Here is a 17,948-nt window from a genome sequence, read left to right on the forward strand (position 1 = left end):
TCAATTTAGCTAGTCCGCTAATGCTGTGGTACGTAACAGACTGAGGGCTGTAAATCTTCCTCCTTTTTCAGGGTAACAACATTGCTAAACTTTACATTGGCCAGGAGTGACAAAGTGGCGACCGCTTTCTTCTCCCACTTAGCCATGTGGAAAAAACACTTCTGCCCATAGCTCACAGAACTGATAAAAACCCCTTGAGATACTAACTGCATCATGAGAATGATAAAAACACCATTTTGAGAGTGATGAACATTGCATTGGAACTCAAAGGTCTGCAACTTTCAACTGCCTTCTCTCTACGCTGATGTGCTCAAGCTTGACTGCCCAGGTGAGACTAGTGACAAAGCCAGCGTGGTTCCCAAAGCCCTTCTCCAGGCACCTACAGCACCTCTGCAACGGATCGTCCCGACAGGCTGAGGTTGGTGATGAGAAAATGTGTTCATTTTTAAGGAGGAGGAAGTTGGAGAGCATGAAAGCAACAAGGGGTTGCTGCGAATGGGGAGGAAAGGGAGATTCCAGGAAATTGAATGAACTTGAATGAATACATAGAGGACCATCTCTGCTTGTTTCTATGCACAGAATTGGCATGGACATATGCAGAGCACTTCTTAGGTGACTGAGCATGTGGCTTGATTTCTGTTTGCTTCTACCCAGCCACAGCAGCTTTGACAGGCACTCAGTCTTCTCTTTGAGATTCATCAGTTATTGCCAATTTCTTTCTGTCATAAGAGCGCCAATAAAAGGAAAAACCCACTGGAAGTTCATGAGAGCTGACATCGTGTGCTGCGATGGATCTGTTGGCACTGCTGCGGTCTATTATGCAAATATGCATCAGCGGACTTTGTAAAACATAAATTATGTAAATGCCCATTTAGAGACTCTTCAAAATGCAGATTACTTGCCTGATGTTTGGAGACAATTAACATCTCTGACGTGAACCTGCACTCAGGGACTGCTGTGCTACAGCCTGTGGATGTCTAGGCCTAGCAAACCTTATTTTGCATACAGATTCAATCTTGGTATGATGGACTTTTGCTGTAAAAGTCAACTGTGGCATGATCTACTTAAGCCACGTAGCACTGACACCATAAGTTTTAACAGCCCCTTCAATTTGCTGTTGTAGCAGTGCTCCAGAAGATCCAATCTGGAATTCAGGTATGCGCTTGCTCATTTGGGATTACGAAGGGTTTTTCTTTTTAATTAAGACTTTTTATTTTACTTGACGCATGCCAAACATCTACATGTCTGTATGAAGGCTCACTCTCCAGTGGGGGTAAGGGTTTGAGTCGTGGTTCTCCATCTCTGCAATCCTGTTCCTAGCCCTGGGTCAGACTCAAGTCAAAGCCAAAACATAAACAGCAGAGACAAACAGGAATTTGGGCTGGACTGTCAGCTCAAGCCACACGCTTGACACAATAGGTATAGGTCAATTCCTCAGGGTGCTCAGCACTCATTAGGGAGGCTGGGGTCCCACTCAGGAATTAAATCAAGCAGTTAGATTATTTATTTTTTATTAAGAGCATACTAAGCGTCTTGGATGGTTCTCAGTAGGCCCGTTCCTAGCATCTGAGATCTTAGAAAAATCTAGGCCAAGCAATATATCCTTTGCTAGAAAAGAAAACATCACAGACTATCTACCTGTGTAAAGAATTTGGAGACTCTGGGTTTTCAGGAGGAGTAAACTCAGCATCTGTTGGAGTTCATTAAATTCTTGTTTAACTTGAGTTGAGATGGGTGAAATTAACCTTTATACCTCAGCAGTGCTTTCCTATTTGAAGCAGTTGAATCAAAGTAGCTTACCAAGGGCATCTTTCTACTATATATCTTCAAAGAACATTTATTCAGAGATAGCATGTGAGGATCACATAATTGGAACCAGCTGATGGAGAAAGGGCTGCACACTGAGCTAGCTGAGGAAAAATTACCTGATTTAAGGATAGATTAGAGATCTGAAGCAAAGTTCATAAAGACTAGTATGTTACAAAGCAGAGGTAATAGTTTCCCAGACTGGCAGTGATAGCACAAGGTGAATAGAAGAGTCTTTCTCATCACTGTTGGCCGAGTAGTATTCCCTGAGCCATGAACGAGTTCCTATAAAAAACAAGGAGCTTGGAAAACAATTTGCAACCACTCAGTTTTCTTTACTAACCTGTTTTGGCTCCTTGGGGCATGGACAGTAATTTCTGTGGATCTACAGTAGCTAAGCATCCTAGGGTCATGATCTTGATTGAGGCATTCATGCACTACTGTCAAATCAATAATGAGAAGACATATACCTTGATAATTAAAGGACAGCAAAGAACAACTGTAGACAATTTCAATTTAATTGAAACCTAACATTACTGATATCCAGAGCAGTTACCAAGTTACCAGCCATTTAGTAAGGTTACAATCAAACTAAACTAGAAGCCCCACCAATTTGTAGCCATCTAGTTACAAATTTAATTAAAAACATTAAAAATAATTATAAAAGATAGAACTACTCATTTCACTGAACCTTCTGCAATTCATATGTGTTGGGATATGCACTAAACAACATCCCTCCATCACTGACTTCATACCCTCAAGCAGCGCAGGCTAACGACATCTTCAAAGCTTAAAGCAAGTCAAGACAGGCTGTTGTAACAGGAAATAGAGATACTCCTGGCATACGTCGCCAAGCCATAAGAACCCGTAAGTTCTGAAATGGCCATTCCATAAAGCAGAAAATAGTGTGAGATGAGAGCTAGAAACACCCAGAGCATTTATATCTAGCTATGGTGTGGGAGAAGAAAAGGCAGGAGGACAGACAATCTCATATCTCTTTCTCTGCAACAAATTGTTGCACCTCACTAAACAAAGGCAATTTAGTTCTACCATTGATAGTAAATGAAAAAGAAATGCTGTGTAATGACAGTGGTCATGCAACTCTAAAAACATAGTTTTCTTGTAAAACGCCAAAGGAGAAAAGTCTTGTTTGTGTAAGGACTATTGTAGTATCATCCCTTAGGAGAAAAAAGTCCTTTGTGCATGGGGTGATGCTCAATCTTCTTCCGTACCCCTCGCATTTCCACTAGTTTGTGTTAAAAAATTAGAAGCAAATTGCTTAAATTGTAAATTACAATCTTTATACCAAGGCGAGTTTGAAACTGAACTGGGAGAAGTGCCTGAAGCTTGCTTTGGACTTTACTATTACTAACCAGGATCTTTTTTGGTAATAGGTTTTGCTGAAAACTGAGCATCTGTCAGAGCATCTGAAAAAGAGAAATAACATCTCCAACTAGTGAATCAGAGTGTGTCAGAGCACGGGTGGGCAGGAGAAGAGGTGGCCAGGTGGCCGCTGTTTAGCCAGACAGTAGAAGGAGAGGTTCAGGATGGTGGGAATGGGGCACACGGTGACAACCAAGACAGCAAAACCTCCATGTGCATCGAAACGGGCAGGGCTCTGAAGGGCCGTGAGAAGGGCTCATCCTCAGTGAAAAGGAGACTAGGAAAAACATGTACTCACTGAGAAATGAGACAGGGTGACAGGGGACTCAGAAAAGGCTGAGGTATCAGAAGGCGCCTCTGCCTTGCCTTCACTGACAAGGTCATTGCTCAGGTTCCTGTGGCTGACTCTGGGGCCTGTTACCCATGGTAGAAGAAAATCAAGTTAGGGAGTGTGTGTTGGTGCCAGGATGAGGACCAGCATTAGGACTGCGCCCGCAGCTGGCTATAGGAAGCTGTAAAAACTCTCATTGAAGGTATTAAGAACCAGGCTAGGCACACAGGAATGGTTTTGGTAGAGCTGACTCTGGCTTGGAGCACAAATACACACTAGTGAAGCTTCATCACTGTTTTCAATCTTATGATGATCTATTCATTTTGATGAATCTATTCCATGTGAAAAGCAAATGAAAATGAACTATTCAATCAGTTGTGGCTAAATTTGTAACTATCTATAAAAACTGAGGGTGAACATCTTGTAAAAGGAATATACATTGGCAGCTATTGCTGATGAAGTGCTATCAATAGGCATTAAAGCTGCAAATGGCAAGGTGTTGGCAAAGTGAGAGGAATTGCTGCAGAAAGTAAAAAGCCAATCTGTATGATGAACAGAGTGTACATAAAGTAGAGCAAATTACCAGACACACAGACATGAGAGTACAGAGGCATGGGAGCTGATTAAGAAGTCCTTGTGAAGAAATCTTGAAGGCCGGCCAGTTCCTCCTAATTCTCTGGCATCCGTTCCAGCCGCTCAGCTAGTGAAAAGAGCACTGTCTGTGATGCGAGCATACACGTGGTCACGTATTACAGGGAGACGATGGATGTGCGGTACCATTGCAAATGGCTGCTTGGAACTGCCATCCCCCTTTCAGAACAATCCTGCTTTTCAAAGCCTCAGTAATCTTGGATAGAGGCCAAAGAGGGAGACTTGAAAGGCCCAGCTCCCGAATTCCTCAGTGAGGAGTAAGCTGGGCGTGTGGCTGGATGTACTGTGTGCCGCTGGCACCTCGAGTGTGTGACATTTGGAGGCTCTGCTGCTGGGGTTTTACTTTCTGAACACCTTACCCTGTACTTTTGTAACCTGAGAGGGAGGCGATAGCTGTAAGACCTCACAAGCCCATCCACTGCTGTTTTTCCTTAAAACCAGAAGACTGATTTTTATTTATTTTTCACTTCATGGGTTTTTTTTCAAGATATTCCTTTTTCCCATTTCTTTCTAATTAAATGCAATGGAGCCCTGTTCTTTAATCTGCTAACTAGAGAAAAAAGAAATTACTTTCTCAACAAGAATATGCATTACAGACCTCTGCTAGTTCAAATGGTGGAAACCTGCAGCCTCTCAGCACCCTCAAGTGTTTTGGGTATTTTCCCATTACAGAGAAAATATGGGTCATTGGAGGTTTGTCTCCAATATTCTTAATAATGGCTTGTACTAAGGAAAAATTAATTGTAACTGGGCTGAATTTGATATAACTGGAGGTTGAGCTTGGCTTACAGTCATAAAGGGACCAGTTAAACTCAGGGTTTGTACCGGAAGATTATTCTCTGCTTTACCTGCTATCCAGGAAAATTTCAAGACAGAAAAATCACAAACATGACCAAAAGTCTGATTTACTTGCCCATTTGAAAATTACTGGTGCTTTAATTCTTCCGTTTTATGAAACAGTCTGCTGTAAATGAAAGCTGAGTAGGCAGACATAGCCTGTTAAAAATTCATTACTATCTTCTTGCTTACATATCAAAAAGGAAAGCCCCCCCCCAAAATTACAAACATGACTGTTTTAATCAGGGATTCTGGGTGCTGCAGCAATGGAAATAATAAAGCATGCATGAGATTTTGATTGTTGAACTTTCATCAACTTACTTTCTTCACTGCTCTACAGTAGAAATAATAAGAAATAGGCAATTACAAACATCAGCTAAATGCTTTTCCAAGGGTGTGTCTAAGTAAGTTGTTGTCTTTTCAGATAAAATGAGAATCTATAACTCCCACTGACATCAAGACCTTGAAATGCACGTCAAAGAAAATCCAACTGCAGTGCTGTAGTGGGACCAAGGAGCATGGCTTACTGGTTTTCTCTTACTATGCACCGCCACAGCAAGGGAGCAGCTACACTGTGCCCAGAAATGTTTCCAAGTGGTCTTTCACTGTGTCTTCCAATAGGACACTCTACAGCAGCTGATACAGAGGTGAGCAAACATACTTTGTTTTAGCAGGTATCTGGGACAGCTCTTCTTGTGCATACTAGGGAGAAACCATCCTGTCCCCAACAGACATCATCGCACACACACTGTAGCTACCAGAGCACAAAGGCACAGATTAACGTTAGCACTCAACAACAGATGTGAACAGCAACATTTTTCCTCTTTGTGGGTGGAGTGGGGGAGGAAGGAGAGATTGTGAAAGACAGTATGGGGATGGCATCAGGATGGGAGAAAAAGATACAGCTGCTTTCTGCAGCTTCCTACTATGACCTGTATTTTGGTCTAAAACAGCACGGCACACTGAGTTTCATTTTTCTTTTAAAAAACGGCTAGCTCTTGAAATGGAAAGCACACTGTATATGCAGCCATGGGGCCCTTTTCCACTCTGCACCATACTGTAGTTACATCTGCCAGTTTGATGTAAAACACTGCTTACTACTGTAAGTGCAAGAAGAATTGTGCCTGGCCTTTCAGAGTTCTGAAAGACTACTTTAAGGTCAAGGCACTGGTGAAGCAAGTGTGAATAATTTTCCCCCAACTTCAACCATTAAACGCCTCCCTTTGGTTTGGATAGCAAGATACAGAGGGAAGCCACACCTTCAGCACTGCGTAAGGCACCCAGCTCAGCGTACTGCTGCTTTGCAGTGCCAGCAGGATGGTGCAGCACAAAAACATACCCCAGCACAAGCAGGGAGACGGAAAGCCAGCAGTTAGACTAGCAGATATACAAACATTTAGAGGTATAAAATACTTTTGACTCAGGTGTTATTGTGCCCTTATTTAGCCATTAAGTCCATAAAATTAAACCCATACTTTTTCAATAGCTCTGAAGCTGCACTGCTAGGGTATTACATAACTTCTAAAAGATCTGCCTGTAAAATATGACTGAAAAATGAATGCAACAAACCCCAAACAAACCCCAGCCTCACTCCCAGAAACACCATATCCTTTAAATTGTGGAATTCTTTAGTGGTTAAAGTCATCCTTCAGTTGAATTCCCAGTGTTGGGGTAAAATTTATGATACAGCAGCCAAGTAATTTATATTCTTATTTGGAATGAGCTTTCTAAATTCTGCTTTACTACAGATGCCAGCCTCTATACTACGTTCTATCATTTTACAGTGAAAGCTTTTCTTTAGAGTTAAGACATTCAGATGAATCACGTTTTCTTTGCATCTTTTTTAAATGAAAGGTTTCCTTGTCTCTGTAGTTCTCACTCCCCACTCTCCAGTTACTGTTGCTTTCACTGTACAGAGCCAGACTATGATATTTATTCCCTTACTTAACAATGAATAGGACAACATATCAGCAAAAGCCCTTCTGAAATCAATGGGACTTTTTATGGAGTATGGTACTACTCATTGTGAGCAGGAGTGTTTCAGTCCGGCCTGAAGAAAGATCCAAGATGACATAAGTTGAAATGAATACAGTTACTTACCACTATAATACACGTGTTAAAGAGAAGAGACCTGGGCAGACGGAAAACCATTTCAGTAGCTGCCAAATATTTTGACCTCCTAAAGCAGGTAACAAGGGATCCCAGAAGTTCTTAAATCAAAGCATTACTGTCCCGACACTAATTCCATAAAAATCAATGGAAGAAGTAACTTTTTACATTTCTAAAAAGTCTTTTGTTCCAGAATCCTCACAGATGTTGTAAATAGTAAATGTGGCAGCACTCCTAGGAAGTATTATTCCCATTTTTCAGATGAGATAACGGAGACATGAAGAGGCTAAAATGATCCAGGTGGTAATCACAGAAGAAACCTGCAATTACCTTCGGAGTCAGCAATACATTTGCATCCTTCAGTCCAGAAACTCATGCAGCCAGATGTCATTTCATTCCATTCTATGTTTGGGCATTTACTAAAAGGTAATTTACTGTATCTCCAAATCAAAACCAAACTGCAGAAGTAATGATACGCTGTGTTTCAAGCTTGTAGCTCACATGTAGCTCATGATTCTTAGCCCACAATATTTGATGAGGGATTGGTTTTGTTCTGTTTGTATAGCTCCAAGCACAATAGTGTCCTGATCTAACACTGGGGCTCCTGGATTAGTGAAAACCAGGAATATTTGGAGCAGGATCAACCATTTAGTGTATTTACCTAGGGTGTACCATAACTGAATGGCTGATCTTGAGCTGGCAGAACTGCTCACCAGGCCACTTTCCATCATTTATCAACAGCCCTGGCTAACTGGGAAGGGCCCAGTTGACTGGAGGTTAGCAAATATGATGCCCACCCATAAGAAGGGCTGGAAGGAGGATCCAGGGAACTACAGGCCTGTCGAGATGATCAGACTGAGTCACTGAGGTCAGACTGAGCGCTGTGTTCAGTTTTGGGCCCCTCGCTACAAGAAGGGACATTGAAGTGCTAGAGTGTGTCCAAAGAGGAGCAACAAAGTGGTGAAGGTTCAGGAGCACAAGTCTAATGAGGAGCGGCTGAGGGAGCTGGGGTTGTTTAGCCTGGAGAAAAGGAGGCTGAGGGAGACCTGATCACTCTCCAAAACTACCTGAAAGGAGGTTGTAGCCAGGTGGGTGTTGGTCTTTTCTCCCAAGTAACAAGCAATAGGACAAGAGGAAACGGCCTCAAGTTGCACCAGGGAAAATTTAGCTTGGATATTAAGAAAAATGTCTTCACCAAAAGGGTTGTCAAGCACTGGAACAGGCTGCCCAGGGAAGTGGGAGAGTCACCATCCCTGGAGGTATTTAAAAGACGTGTAGACGTGGCGCTTAGGGATATGGCTTAGTGGTGGACTTGGCAGTCCTGAGGTAACGATTGGATGATTTTAAAGGTCTTTTCCAACCTAAATGGTTCTGTGATTCTATGATCTTGCTAAGAACAGAATGAGCATCAAAAATAGAAAGTGTAGAATGATGTTATGGTTCTTGGGAAAAAAAAAATCAGATTAGACAATACAAGTACACAGCGGCTTCTGCTCTTGTGAGGAGCGGTAAATTACAAATTGGACATATCAAAGTGTTATAATGGGGAAAGCTGTCAGCAAACAGATAGGGAACAATGAAAGATGAAATTGCCATCCCCAAATTATGCAGCCTCCTAGAAGTTTCACATCTGATGTGATATGGGCTACAGCAAAGGTCTGATGAAATCAGTATTTTTGTGTGTGTGCATGGCATTAGAGTTTTTAATACTTCCTATGATGGAAACAAATGATACCGGGTTCCTGAAGCACTACTTAACATGCTTATTAGAAACAGCTATTTAATTCAGAAATTCCCTTGGTCACAAAGCCACCCAACCTGTTTGTAAAAAATGAAGTTACCCAATGACAACATACGCCTTGGCATCTGGAGATTACTATGCAACATACACATCAAACCTTGTTTGCAAAGGCTGAGAGGCACAGTAGCTTGCTTTTTGGCCCACCTGCTACATTGTTAGATTATTATCCTTGAAATATACTGAATGATTATGTAGAAATAACTTCATGCTTGACCAAGTATACAATGCAATTAACATTTTAAAGCCATTTGGTACACATCTAATCTTACTGCTGTCTTCATATTTTTTCCCTGTTCCCATATTTACTGATATTCATTTATTTGTTTTTGCCTTGGCCTGTGCTGAGCTATCAAATCTCTCCTTTCAAGTCAGCATAAATCAACAGCCAGCTCAGTGGCAGGAAGTAGGCACACTGGCACAAAGTGAAGGGTGGGCTAGACTTGGTTGTAAATATCACTATGAAATGGAAACATCATCCATAAATGTTTATCACATGTTAATAATTCTGGACCAGATTCTGTGAGAGACAGAGAATGGAGAGATTTGGACTTAATGCTTTCCAAAGGACTGTGTGCTCAGTACAGCTTGAATATTCTCAGCAGATCTCACACACCTGACACAGCCAGAAGCACACCTGAACCTCCCAATAAGATGCTGTGGTTAGTATTGTGCTGGATAAAGGAAAAACTAAAGATGACAGAAGATTTCCTTGTGCTCAGAGCTGAAGGAGCTGCTTTGATTGCTGCAACAAGGGAATAGTGACAGTGCTGATATCTGTACAGCCAAAACAGGCAGAAGGGGCTTCTCCCGTTGCCATGCGTGGCACAGACCCAGTCTAGCTGTCAACCTTTGGCTTTGCTTCTCTCCCCCAGTGTCTTCACATCTCAGCTGTTTTGCCTTTCACATGCATGAAATCATGGATGCTTTCCAAGAGAGATGCTGAGGGCATAAAACACTCATCACCTCCAGGTTTCTGGAAGGAAAAAGAAGATTCGTTCCTCAGGTATCTCTAAGCAATTTGCTTTTTCTTCTGACATTTCTGCTTTTCTGCACATCCCAATTGCTTCCCCTAATCAAAGTGCTATTTTTCCTGTTTGCTCCAAACATTTTTGGGTGCCCTGTGTACTAAAGGGAACAGCACAAGTTCTCTGACAGGTAGGATAAGTCACAGTAACATCTATGTAGCAACAGAGCTCAACCTTTGTCTGGGATGTGCAGTATTTGTGTAGGGAGCTCTGCTAGCATGCAGGGTCCTGCTGCAAAGAGACCTTAACGGACTGCATACATGTAAAACCTTTGCACTTGTCTTGCATCCAAAACAGAAGAGAATGTATAGTCTGACTCCAGTTAATGCACAAAAATGTTAAGTATCATGTTTTAAATGACAAAAGGTGGTTAAGATTTATAGGTAAGCTGGGTAGCCCCAGACCTCTCATCAGTATCCCCTCTCTGTGAAGGTGAGTGGAATGGGCTTCCCCATATACATGCACTACAGGAGGGACTGCCATCCTGTGCAGCCACAGGCACTTTATGGCAGTAATTGGCTAGTGGAAGTGAAGGAATTCATTTGTACACATATAAATGCAGCATTAGGAATGTGCAGTAGGATGCAGAGCAGTCATTTCAATTTTACTTCTTTATGTACCTCTTGTAAAAATAATCATTTATGGTCATTATAAACCTGTTCTAACGTAAATCAAATGAACAAATCAGTATATTATTGCTGTCTCCTTTGGTCTAGTTTATTTGGCAGCTGGGTTTGTTAGCACTGTCAGGAACCAAGGTTGTCAGTCACTCCGCAACCTGCAACTAAAAAGGGCATTATTAAAAAGATGTGAATGCAACACTGAGGTTGAATACTTTAAGTGAGCCAGTTGCTCACCCCTCTCTGTGCAGGTGGCAGAAAAGGAGGCTGAGCATAGGGTTGTTCATATGCTCAGGTGCAGGTACACAAACCTGCCAGAGACACTGCTGTGGGGAGGGCAAGGCTTGCTGTCTGGCCTCCCTCCCCTCCTGTCCATCTGGCAAGCAATTGCACTCAGTCCCACTCCAAAAGCAAAGGAATTGCAGAAGTTCACATGATACCCAACCCCATCCCCTGATCATCTGCTTATTTCCTCCTAGGTGGCTGGGGAGGGAAAGACTTCTTTTGGTGACAAAGTGGCAAACCAAAAAGAGGAGAAAAAGGTGGGGAGCAGTGCCTAAATCAGAAGAGAGGCTTGATGGAAAAATCTTTCCCTAGATACTCTGGCATCTGAGAATGAGTTAGTTACTCATATTTATACTGGAGAGGTGCCTGGAATAATCTGGGGAGAAATAAGGGCCTCTGACTTGCTCAGAGTTAAAAGCATTGTTGAGAGGAAAGCTAAAGGCACTTTTTGCTTGTACCCAGCAACTTCTCTATGCAGCCTGATTGGTATCACATTGTGTTATGCATGAGCACAAAAGAGTGCGCAGAGGAGCCCAGTCCTTTAATAGAACCTAAAAAATAAAAGAGTTTTGAAAGGATATTTTTTTCCCCCTCTTGCAGTAGTCACTACATCTGCTCAAAAGAGTCTCTGTGGGGAAATAAACCTTCAGAACCCTCCAGTAAAAAGCTCCATCACATATAATCCTTCTTGAAATATAACCTGGGGTACCAAGCAGGAAATAAGGGGGACAATGGAGAGGAGAAGGGCACATACCAAAATACCGCTTACAACCCTGGGCTATAGCCCAGCATGACAAGTTGTCCCTCAGATAAACCTGAGTGGGTTTCAGTTTTCTGTGGGAATGTGCCACCAGGCAGAAGAACCTCAAACCAACCGTGTTTAGAACCTGTACTGATACCTGCTTCTTAACCTCTATCAGAGATATAATTTGCACCTGAAATGCTTCTTCCTTGGTCCAGCTAAGAAATGAACACGTTTGTAAAAGCAGACAGAGTACCTTTCATTTTTATCACCTCTGAGAAAAGATGTTACGAGATCCTGCAGTTCTCTCTATTCCCTAGGCAACATTCTGCACAGTAGCATTTCCTGCTCAGCATCTAGCTCAAAATGAATACAGACAGGTATTTGCTCTCATAATTACCATTTGATAGTAGGGATTATATTCTGTCCTGAATCTGCCATCTCCCTCTACAGCAAACTTGGCTGGATGACTAGCATTCATTAGAAATGAACTTACCAGTATTTTGACTTGACATCAATTGTTTCCTCCCTGATAGTTCATACATACCTTTCTATTTGATAGGATACAATAACTCACATTGGCATTTGAAATAATAGTGTCAGCAGAGCCCAGAGATTAACAGGATGTGATTTGTAATTGCAGCAGCAGAACACAATGCACACGTAGCTAACTGCTGATGAGTGTAACGTTGCACACTTGACCCCCATGCGGAAAGTGTACCCTACACAATACCGCACACCACAAGAGCAGTGGGAGCTGAGGATGAAACAGATAAGAGGTCTGCAGGTGCAGCCGACAAGCCCCACTGCTCCCTTCCTTGCTTGGTGCTGTTACTGCTGTGATTTGATTGTAATTGCCCTTGAAGGGGAGCACTCGGATCTTTCTCTTCTCAAGTCTCTGAGGCCAGAGGCAATGGGAAAAGAAGTTCTGTAAATCTGGATAGCAACATCTCTGGGCAATGCCTTTTTCAGTGCTGTCTGGGAATCACAGAAAAGCTAGGCTGTGAAGGATCTCCTAATGGATGCTGTGCAATAGACCTGCTTACAAAAATGACACCTCTGATAGAAGGCAGACATGTCACCAAGGCCATACAAAACATGCAAGAGGACTGCAAACCTGCTATCCCCAGAAACGCTTCTTGTCCCCCAAACACTTCCCTGGAAAAAATCAGACTTCAAAGCAAAACACAGCATTTCCCCAAAATAAATGACCTCCCTAACAAGCATCTCCTCCTGCCAGCTACTAAGAAAATCAGCCTTGCATATAGCCAGAGCTATTTCAAACCAAAAGTCAAACACCAGAAGGCATGTTTGAGGGAATGCTCCTTTCCAGGCAATGTAGGGAAGAGTGTACTGAGACGGGGAGTTTGGTGGCCTGGAGGGACCCCATTGTTGTGATCCAGTAATCAGTTGCTCTGCTTTATTAAATGATTAAACAGCATTAGTAAAATAAAGTCAAAACTCTTCCATCTTGGAGTCACAGACAAAATCTGGCAAATCTGATCTCCAAGTCTCACTTCCTGTACTGTGGAAGGGAATTTACCTTTTTCACAAGGCTGCAGAGAGAATAAAATCACTTTGTAACTGGTAGATGCACATATACTACAGTGACAAGTCTATACAGTTCTGCAAGCATGTCCGACATCCTTTCCATCGGAAAGAGATTAATCCTGAGGAACTGTCACTGAAAGGTTTCTATGAGCAGATCTAAGAAGTGTTCCTTTTCCTCCTTAAAAAAATAAACCAGAGAAAGCACAGGAGAGATTCGTAGTGTTTGGTGATGACTGACTGGGGTCTTACTGAATCTCCCCACAAGTTTTTTTATATTAGCATTATGATCAAAGGGCTGGTTTTCTCAACTAACAGGGGATAAATTCTGTATCTTTTCTGTTAAAGTTAATTCTGTATGTAGGAAGATGTAAGGAGGGATTCCTTCAACGCCTATGTCAGACTTCTGAGAGAAAAATCCTATTTTCTAGCAATGTCATAAACTTCAAGGAAATATGGAAAGTTTGGTACCTTACAACTTTTTTTAAAAAAAAATATAGTTAGCCTCATATTACACAGGAAAATGTTGTTGCAGCTTATTTATTGTATATAATAAGTAGATCGCCTAGCTGAAAATTCTTATCTCTGGAATAATTACTTTCTAACTGAAAGCGAACATACATCAATACACCAAAAATTTCATGAATGTGATTCTTTTTTGTAAAAGACATCAAAGCAATGATAGATTTGAATATATGAACTGAGGCAATAGAAAAGTCTTCTAAAATTTTTTTTTGAGATTTGCTAATGTGTTGAAAACAAAATAAATTAAAGGTTACATCTGCATTAAACTCAAAGAGAATTCCACCACATATTTACAAATATTGAAGGAAACATTTCCTTACTGAAGTTGTCCAAGAGTTTGATTTTATCTAAGCCATGTTACTGAAGAAAGCATATTTTAATTAAAATCCTTACTGCACCAAACTCTTCAAGTCAATACTTACATCCTATTAACCTCAAAGAGATGCACTTCAATGCTTTGCCAAATAGGGATGGTCTGCTGATTTTAGGACCTCTCTGCAATGAATCAGCTTCTACCTAGTTGTGTTGGGTTTGCACAGCAAGGTTTTGGTAGCAGGGGGGCTACAGGGGTGGCTTCTGTGAGAAGCTGCTAGAAGCTTCCCCTGTGTCTGACAGAGCCAATGCCAGCCGGCTCCAAGACGGACCCGCTGCTGGCCAAGGCCAAGCCAATCAGCGCCTCTGTGATAACATATTTAAGAAGGGAAGAAAAACCAGTTAAAGCTTTTGCAGCCAGAGAGAGGAGTGAGAAGATGTAAGAAACTCTGCAGACACCAAGGTCAGTGCAGAAGGAGGGGGAGGAGGTGCTCAAGGAGCCGGAGCAGCCCGTGGTGAAGACCATGGTGAAGCAGGCTGTCCCCGTGCAGCCCATGGAGGAAGGATGAGGGGGTGTAGAGATTCCACCTGCAGCCTGTGGAGGACCCCACACCAGAGCAGGTGGAGGCACCTCAAGGAGGCTGTGGCCCATGGGAAGCCCACGCTGGAGCAAGCTCCTGGCAGGACCTGTGGAGAGAGGAGCCCACGCCAGAGCAGGTTTGCTGGCAGGACTGGTGACCCCGTGGGGGACCCCACGCTGGAGCAGTTTGCTCCTGAAGGTCTGCACCCTGTGGGAGAGACCCACACTGGAGCAGTTTGTGAAGGACGGTAGCCCGTGGGAGAGACTCAGATTGGAGAAGTTTGTGAAGGACTGTCTCCCGTGAGAGGGACTCCATGCTGGAGCAGGGGAACGATGAGAGGAGTCCTCCCCCTGAGGAGGAAGAAGCAGCAGAAACACCATGTGATGAACTGACCGTAACCCCCATTCCCCGTCCCCCTGTGCCGCTGAGAGGGGGAGGAGGTTGAAGCTGGGAGTGAAGTTGAGCCTGGGAAGATGGGAGGGGTGGGGGGGAGGTGTTTTAAGAGTTGATTTTATTTCTCATTCCTCTACTCTGTTTTGTTTAGTAATCAATCAGATGAATTCCCTCTCTAAGTTCAGTCTGTTTTGCTCGTGACAATAATTAGTGAATGATCTCTCCCTGTCCTTATCTCGACCCACAAGCTTTTCGTTGTACCTTTTCTCCCCGTCTAGTAAATGAGGGGAGTGAGAGAGCAGCTCTGGTGGGCACCTGGCCCCCAGCCAGGGTCAACCCACCACACTAGTCAACTGAAACGTCCTGACAGCTTGTCACAGTATTCAAGAGCCATTCAGAAATGCAAGAAGATTGCCCACCTATAGCCAGACTGTTGGAGATGTCTCCAGTCAAGGGGAGCAACTCAGCTCTGTCCCACGTCCTCCTCTCAATTGGAAGCCATCCAAAAGAGCAACCACTACACAACCAGGCTCCCATGTGCCACCTTACTGTGATTGCCTGTGATGGCCTCTCTGTGGCTTTCAAGGGTAGAGACAGCCTGTAGTGACACAGCCCATGCTCAAGGGAGGGCTACCCTCCCCTCTGAGAGAGGACCGCATTAGTACCATCTTGTAGCATGGCTTTCACAGCTGGTTTGCAACTAGACAGTTCTGTGGGGAGATGGCTGCGCCTGTTCATCTCTTGCATGTCACATAAATGGCCATCAAGCCTGCTTGAAAGGCTTGTGTGGGGAGAAAGGTGCTCTGCACATGAGAGGCTATTTCCACCTAGAGTTAGGAGGTTGGGAGTGAAAACAGGTGGTTTAATTTCCTGAGGCAGAGGAAACTTGGCCATGCCTCTGTATGGGAGCTGGAGGAAGGATCCAAGAGATCCAGTCTAGGAAGGAAATTACACAAGGCAGCTGCCCATCAGCACCTGGATTTCCTTCCACAGTTGGTATAAGTGACATCAGCAGAAAGGTGATCCTCATGGAAAGCCAGAGCAGCAAACAGGTTGCTTTGGGCTCAGATATCCACCTTTGAGTGCTGGAGACACTTGTGTAAGTGAAAAGGAAGTGCTTCATTGGACACAGGATGTTTACTTAAATCCAAGCAAAAAACTAACTGTCTCAGACATGTTTACTTTTAGTTTGTTGCTGACAGAAGACACTAGCAGACACTAGCTCTTATGTCATCATTAGAAAGCTAATGGATGAGTCTGGAAGTCTCAGGAAGCTGTTCTTAATGAAACAGAAATATAAAAAAAGGGGATGCACAAAGAAAGTTTAAATTCCACTGAAAGGGCAAAACCAGTAATAATAAAAAGTTTCAGTCACAACTATTTATGCAGAAGATTAACTGCTACACAGAAATAAAAAGCATTTAATTGCACCCCCTTCAAACGTTAGCACCTATTTTGTATGTGGAAAGGAAAAGAAGAATTGGACAGTTTTAGGCTGAATCACCTCTTACTTGTTTCAAGCCAGTTTTAAATGCTCGCTGGGTTCAACAGATTCTTGCCACTTGGCTTTGAATCAAAGATTGTGTGATTTTCTTAGATGCAAACATAAAATTCCTGGGATTTCAGCATGCTTTATTTTCTGACAGCCAACCTTTCTCTCCCCCGTTACCACCAAGATAGCCGTTTGCTGCCATTCCATGAGTTTGGACACTGACGCACACGTGCAATGGTTTGAACATGACTGCAGTAGCACCAGAACCTTAGACCAGCACAGTACGTGCTCGAAGTGGTTGAACAGCATACACCTGCGTATGCCCAAATGCTTTCACACATATTCCTCCCCGGGACACGAGGGGTAGAAGCAGAGCAGCCTGTCCTTAGGACCATTGGCCCTGCGGCCAGTCTCAGCATCTCTCAGGATTGAGCCCACGCATTTTTGAAGTGTGACATGCCAACAAAACATCTGTAACACATCACTCCTCATTGCTGGTCTCTAGTGACCTAGAAAGCAGTAGTTCAGAGTTTAGACATATCTGCCAGAAAAGCTGTAGCTGACTGAAGAAGCTACCCAAGCAAACAGTACCCTTTTGCAAGCCCATGCTGGCAATTTTTGAGGTGAGGAAACTCTGTGGCTCAGACCACAGCTATTGCTGTGTACTTTTATCATCACAAATACAGAGAAATACAACTTCAGCTGAAGAATCTGCTGAAAACATTCACCACAATTTTCATACCATCTGCTTGAACTTAAAACGTACCCTTTTCCACTTAACTGCAATGTGAAGTAATGGTCTGTGACTGCGGAAGCTTTCAGGTAAGCAAGAGCTCTCAAGTTCATAGCAGTGTCCTCATGCTGGTGTCCGCCAAAGTCTATTTTGTGTATGTCTTAAGTCTGGTAAAACATTTGGAAGAACAGTTTAGCAAATCAATCAATTTTTTCTTGACATGGGATTCTTCCCATCATTTTGTCTTACAAAGATGACATACTCTGATAAACAGACTGTGTAATTCACCAGGAGTTTCAACAAACATGGTTTCAAACTTTTCTTTTTAACCCTTGTCGTACATTCAAACCAGTAACTCCTGAACTATGGAAATCTAAGACCAGATTTTGGTTCACTAAGCTCTAATAAAGTCTCTCTGTACAACATTTATATACAAATGCTGAAACAGACACAAAGTGTGTGATTTTAATGGTCTGAGGTCATATTACTGTAGGTGCATAGCTGACAGTTTACATGATCTGCTGGCTGACTTTTTTATCGAAATACGTGATACTGGCTAATTTTGGTTTATATGTCTGAGTTGGGCTGGGGTGAAGGTCAGCTGGAGAAGACAGCCTGGGGCTAGGGATGCAGTTATGGTGGCAGTTAGTGAATGGGCAGGGACAGACAGAAAGCAGCAGACATACAGCCTACACCTTGGGAACAGGGGGCAAATGAAAAACTGAACAGAGAGCACAAAGCCCAGATAAGGAGAGGCGTGCTTTCCAAATTCAC

At 43.0% G+C, this 17,948-nt stretch overlaps 1 protein-coding gene across 3 annotated transcripts in view; it reads right to left on the reverse strand.

Moving 5' to 3' along the window:
* LOC129209973 (glypican-5-like) overlaps positions 1-17,948 on the reverse strand; it is a 385,983-nt gene that overhangs the window by 18,231 nt on the left and 349,804 nt on the right. Inside the window, exon 9 of one of the 3 annotated variants that reach the window (XM_054835340.1) lies at positions 2,150-2,246. The exons of the other annotated variants lie outside the window; for them this stretch is intronic. Within the exon in view, the coding sequence (XP_054691315.1) occupies positions 2,150-2,246 (97 nt within the window). The remainder of the gene's footprint in view (positions 1-2,149; positions 2,247-17,948) is intronic. 3 annotated transcript variants of the gene reach the window in all.

Source organism: Grus americana, chromosome 9, assembly GCF_028858705.1.
Source record: "Grus americana isolate bGruAme1 chromosome 9, bGruAme1.mat, whole genome shotgun sequence".
NCBI classification, from domain to species: domain Eukaryota; kingdom Metazoa; phylum Chordata; class Aves; order Gruiformes; family Gruidae; genus Grus; species Grus americana.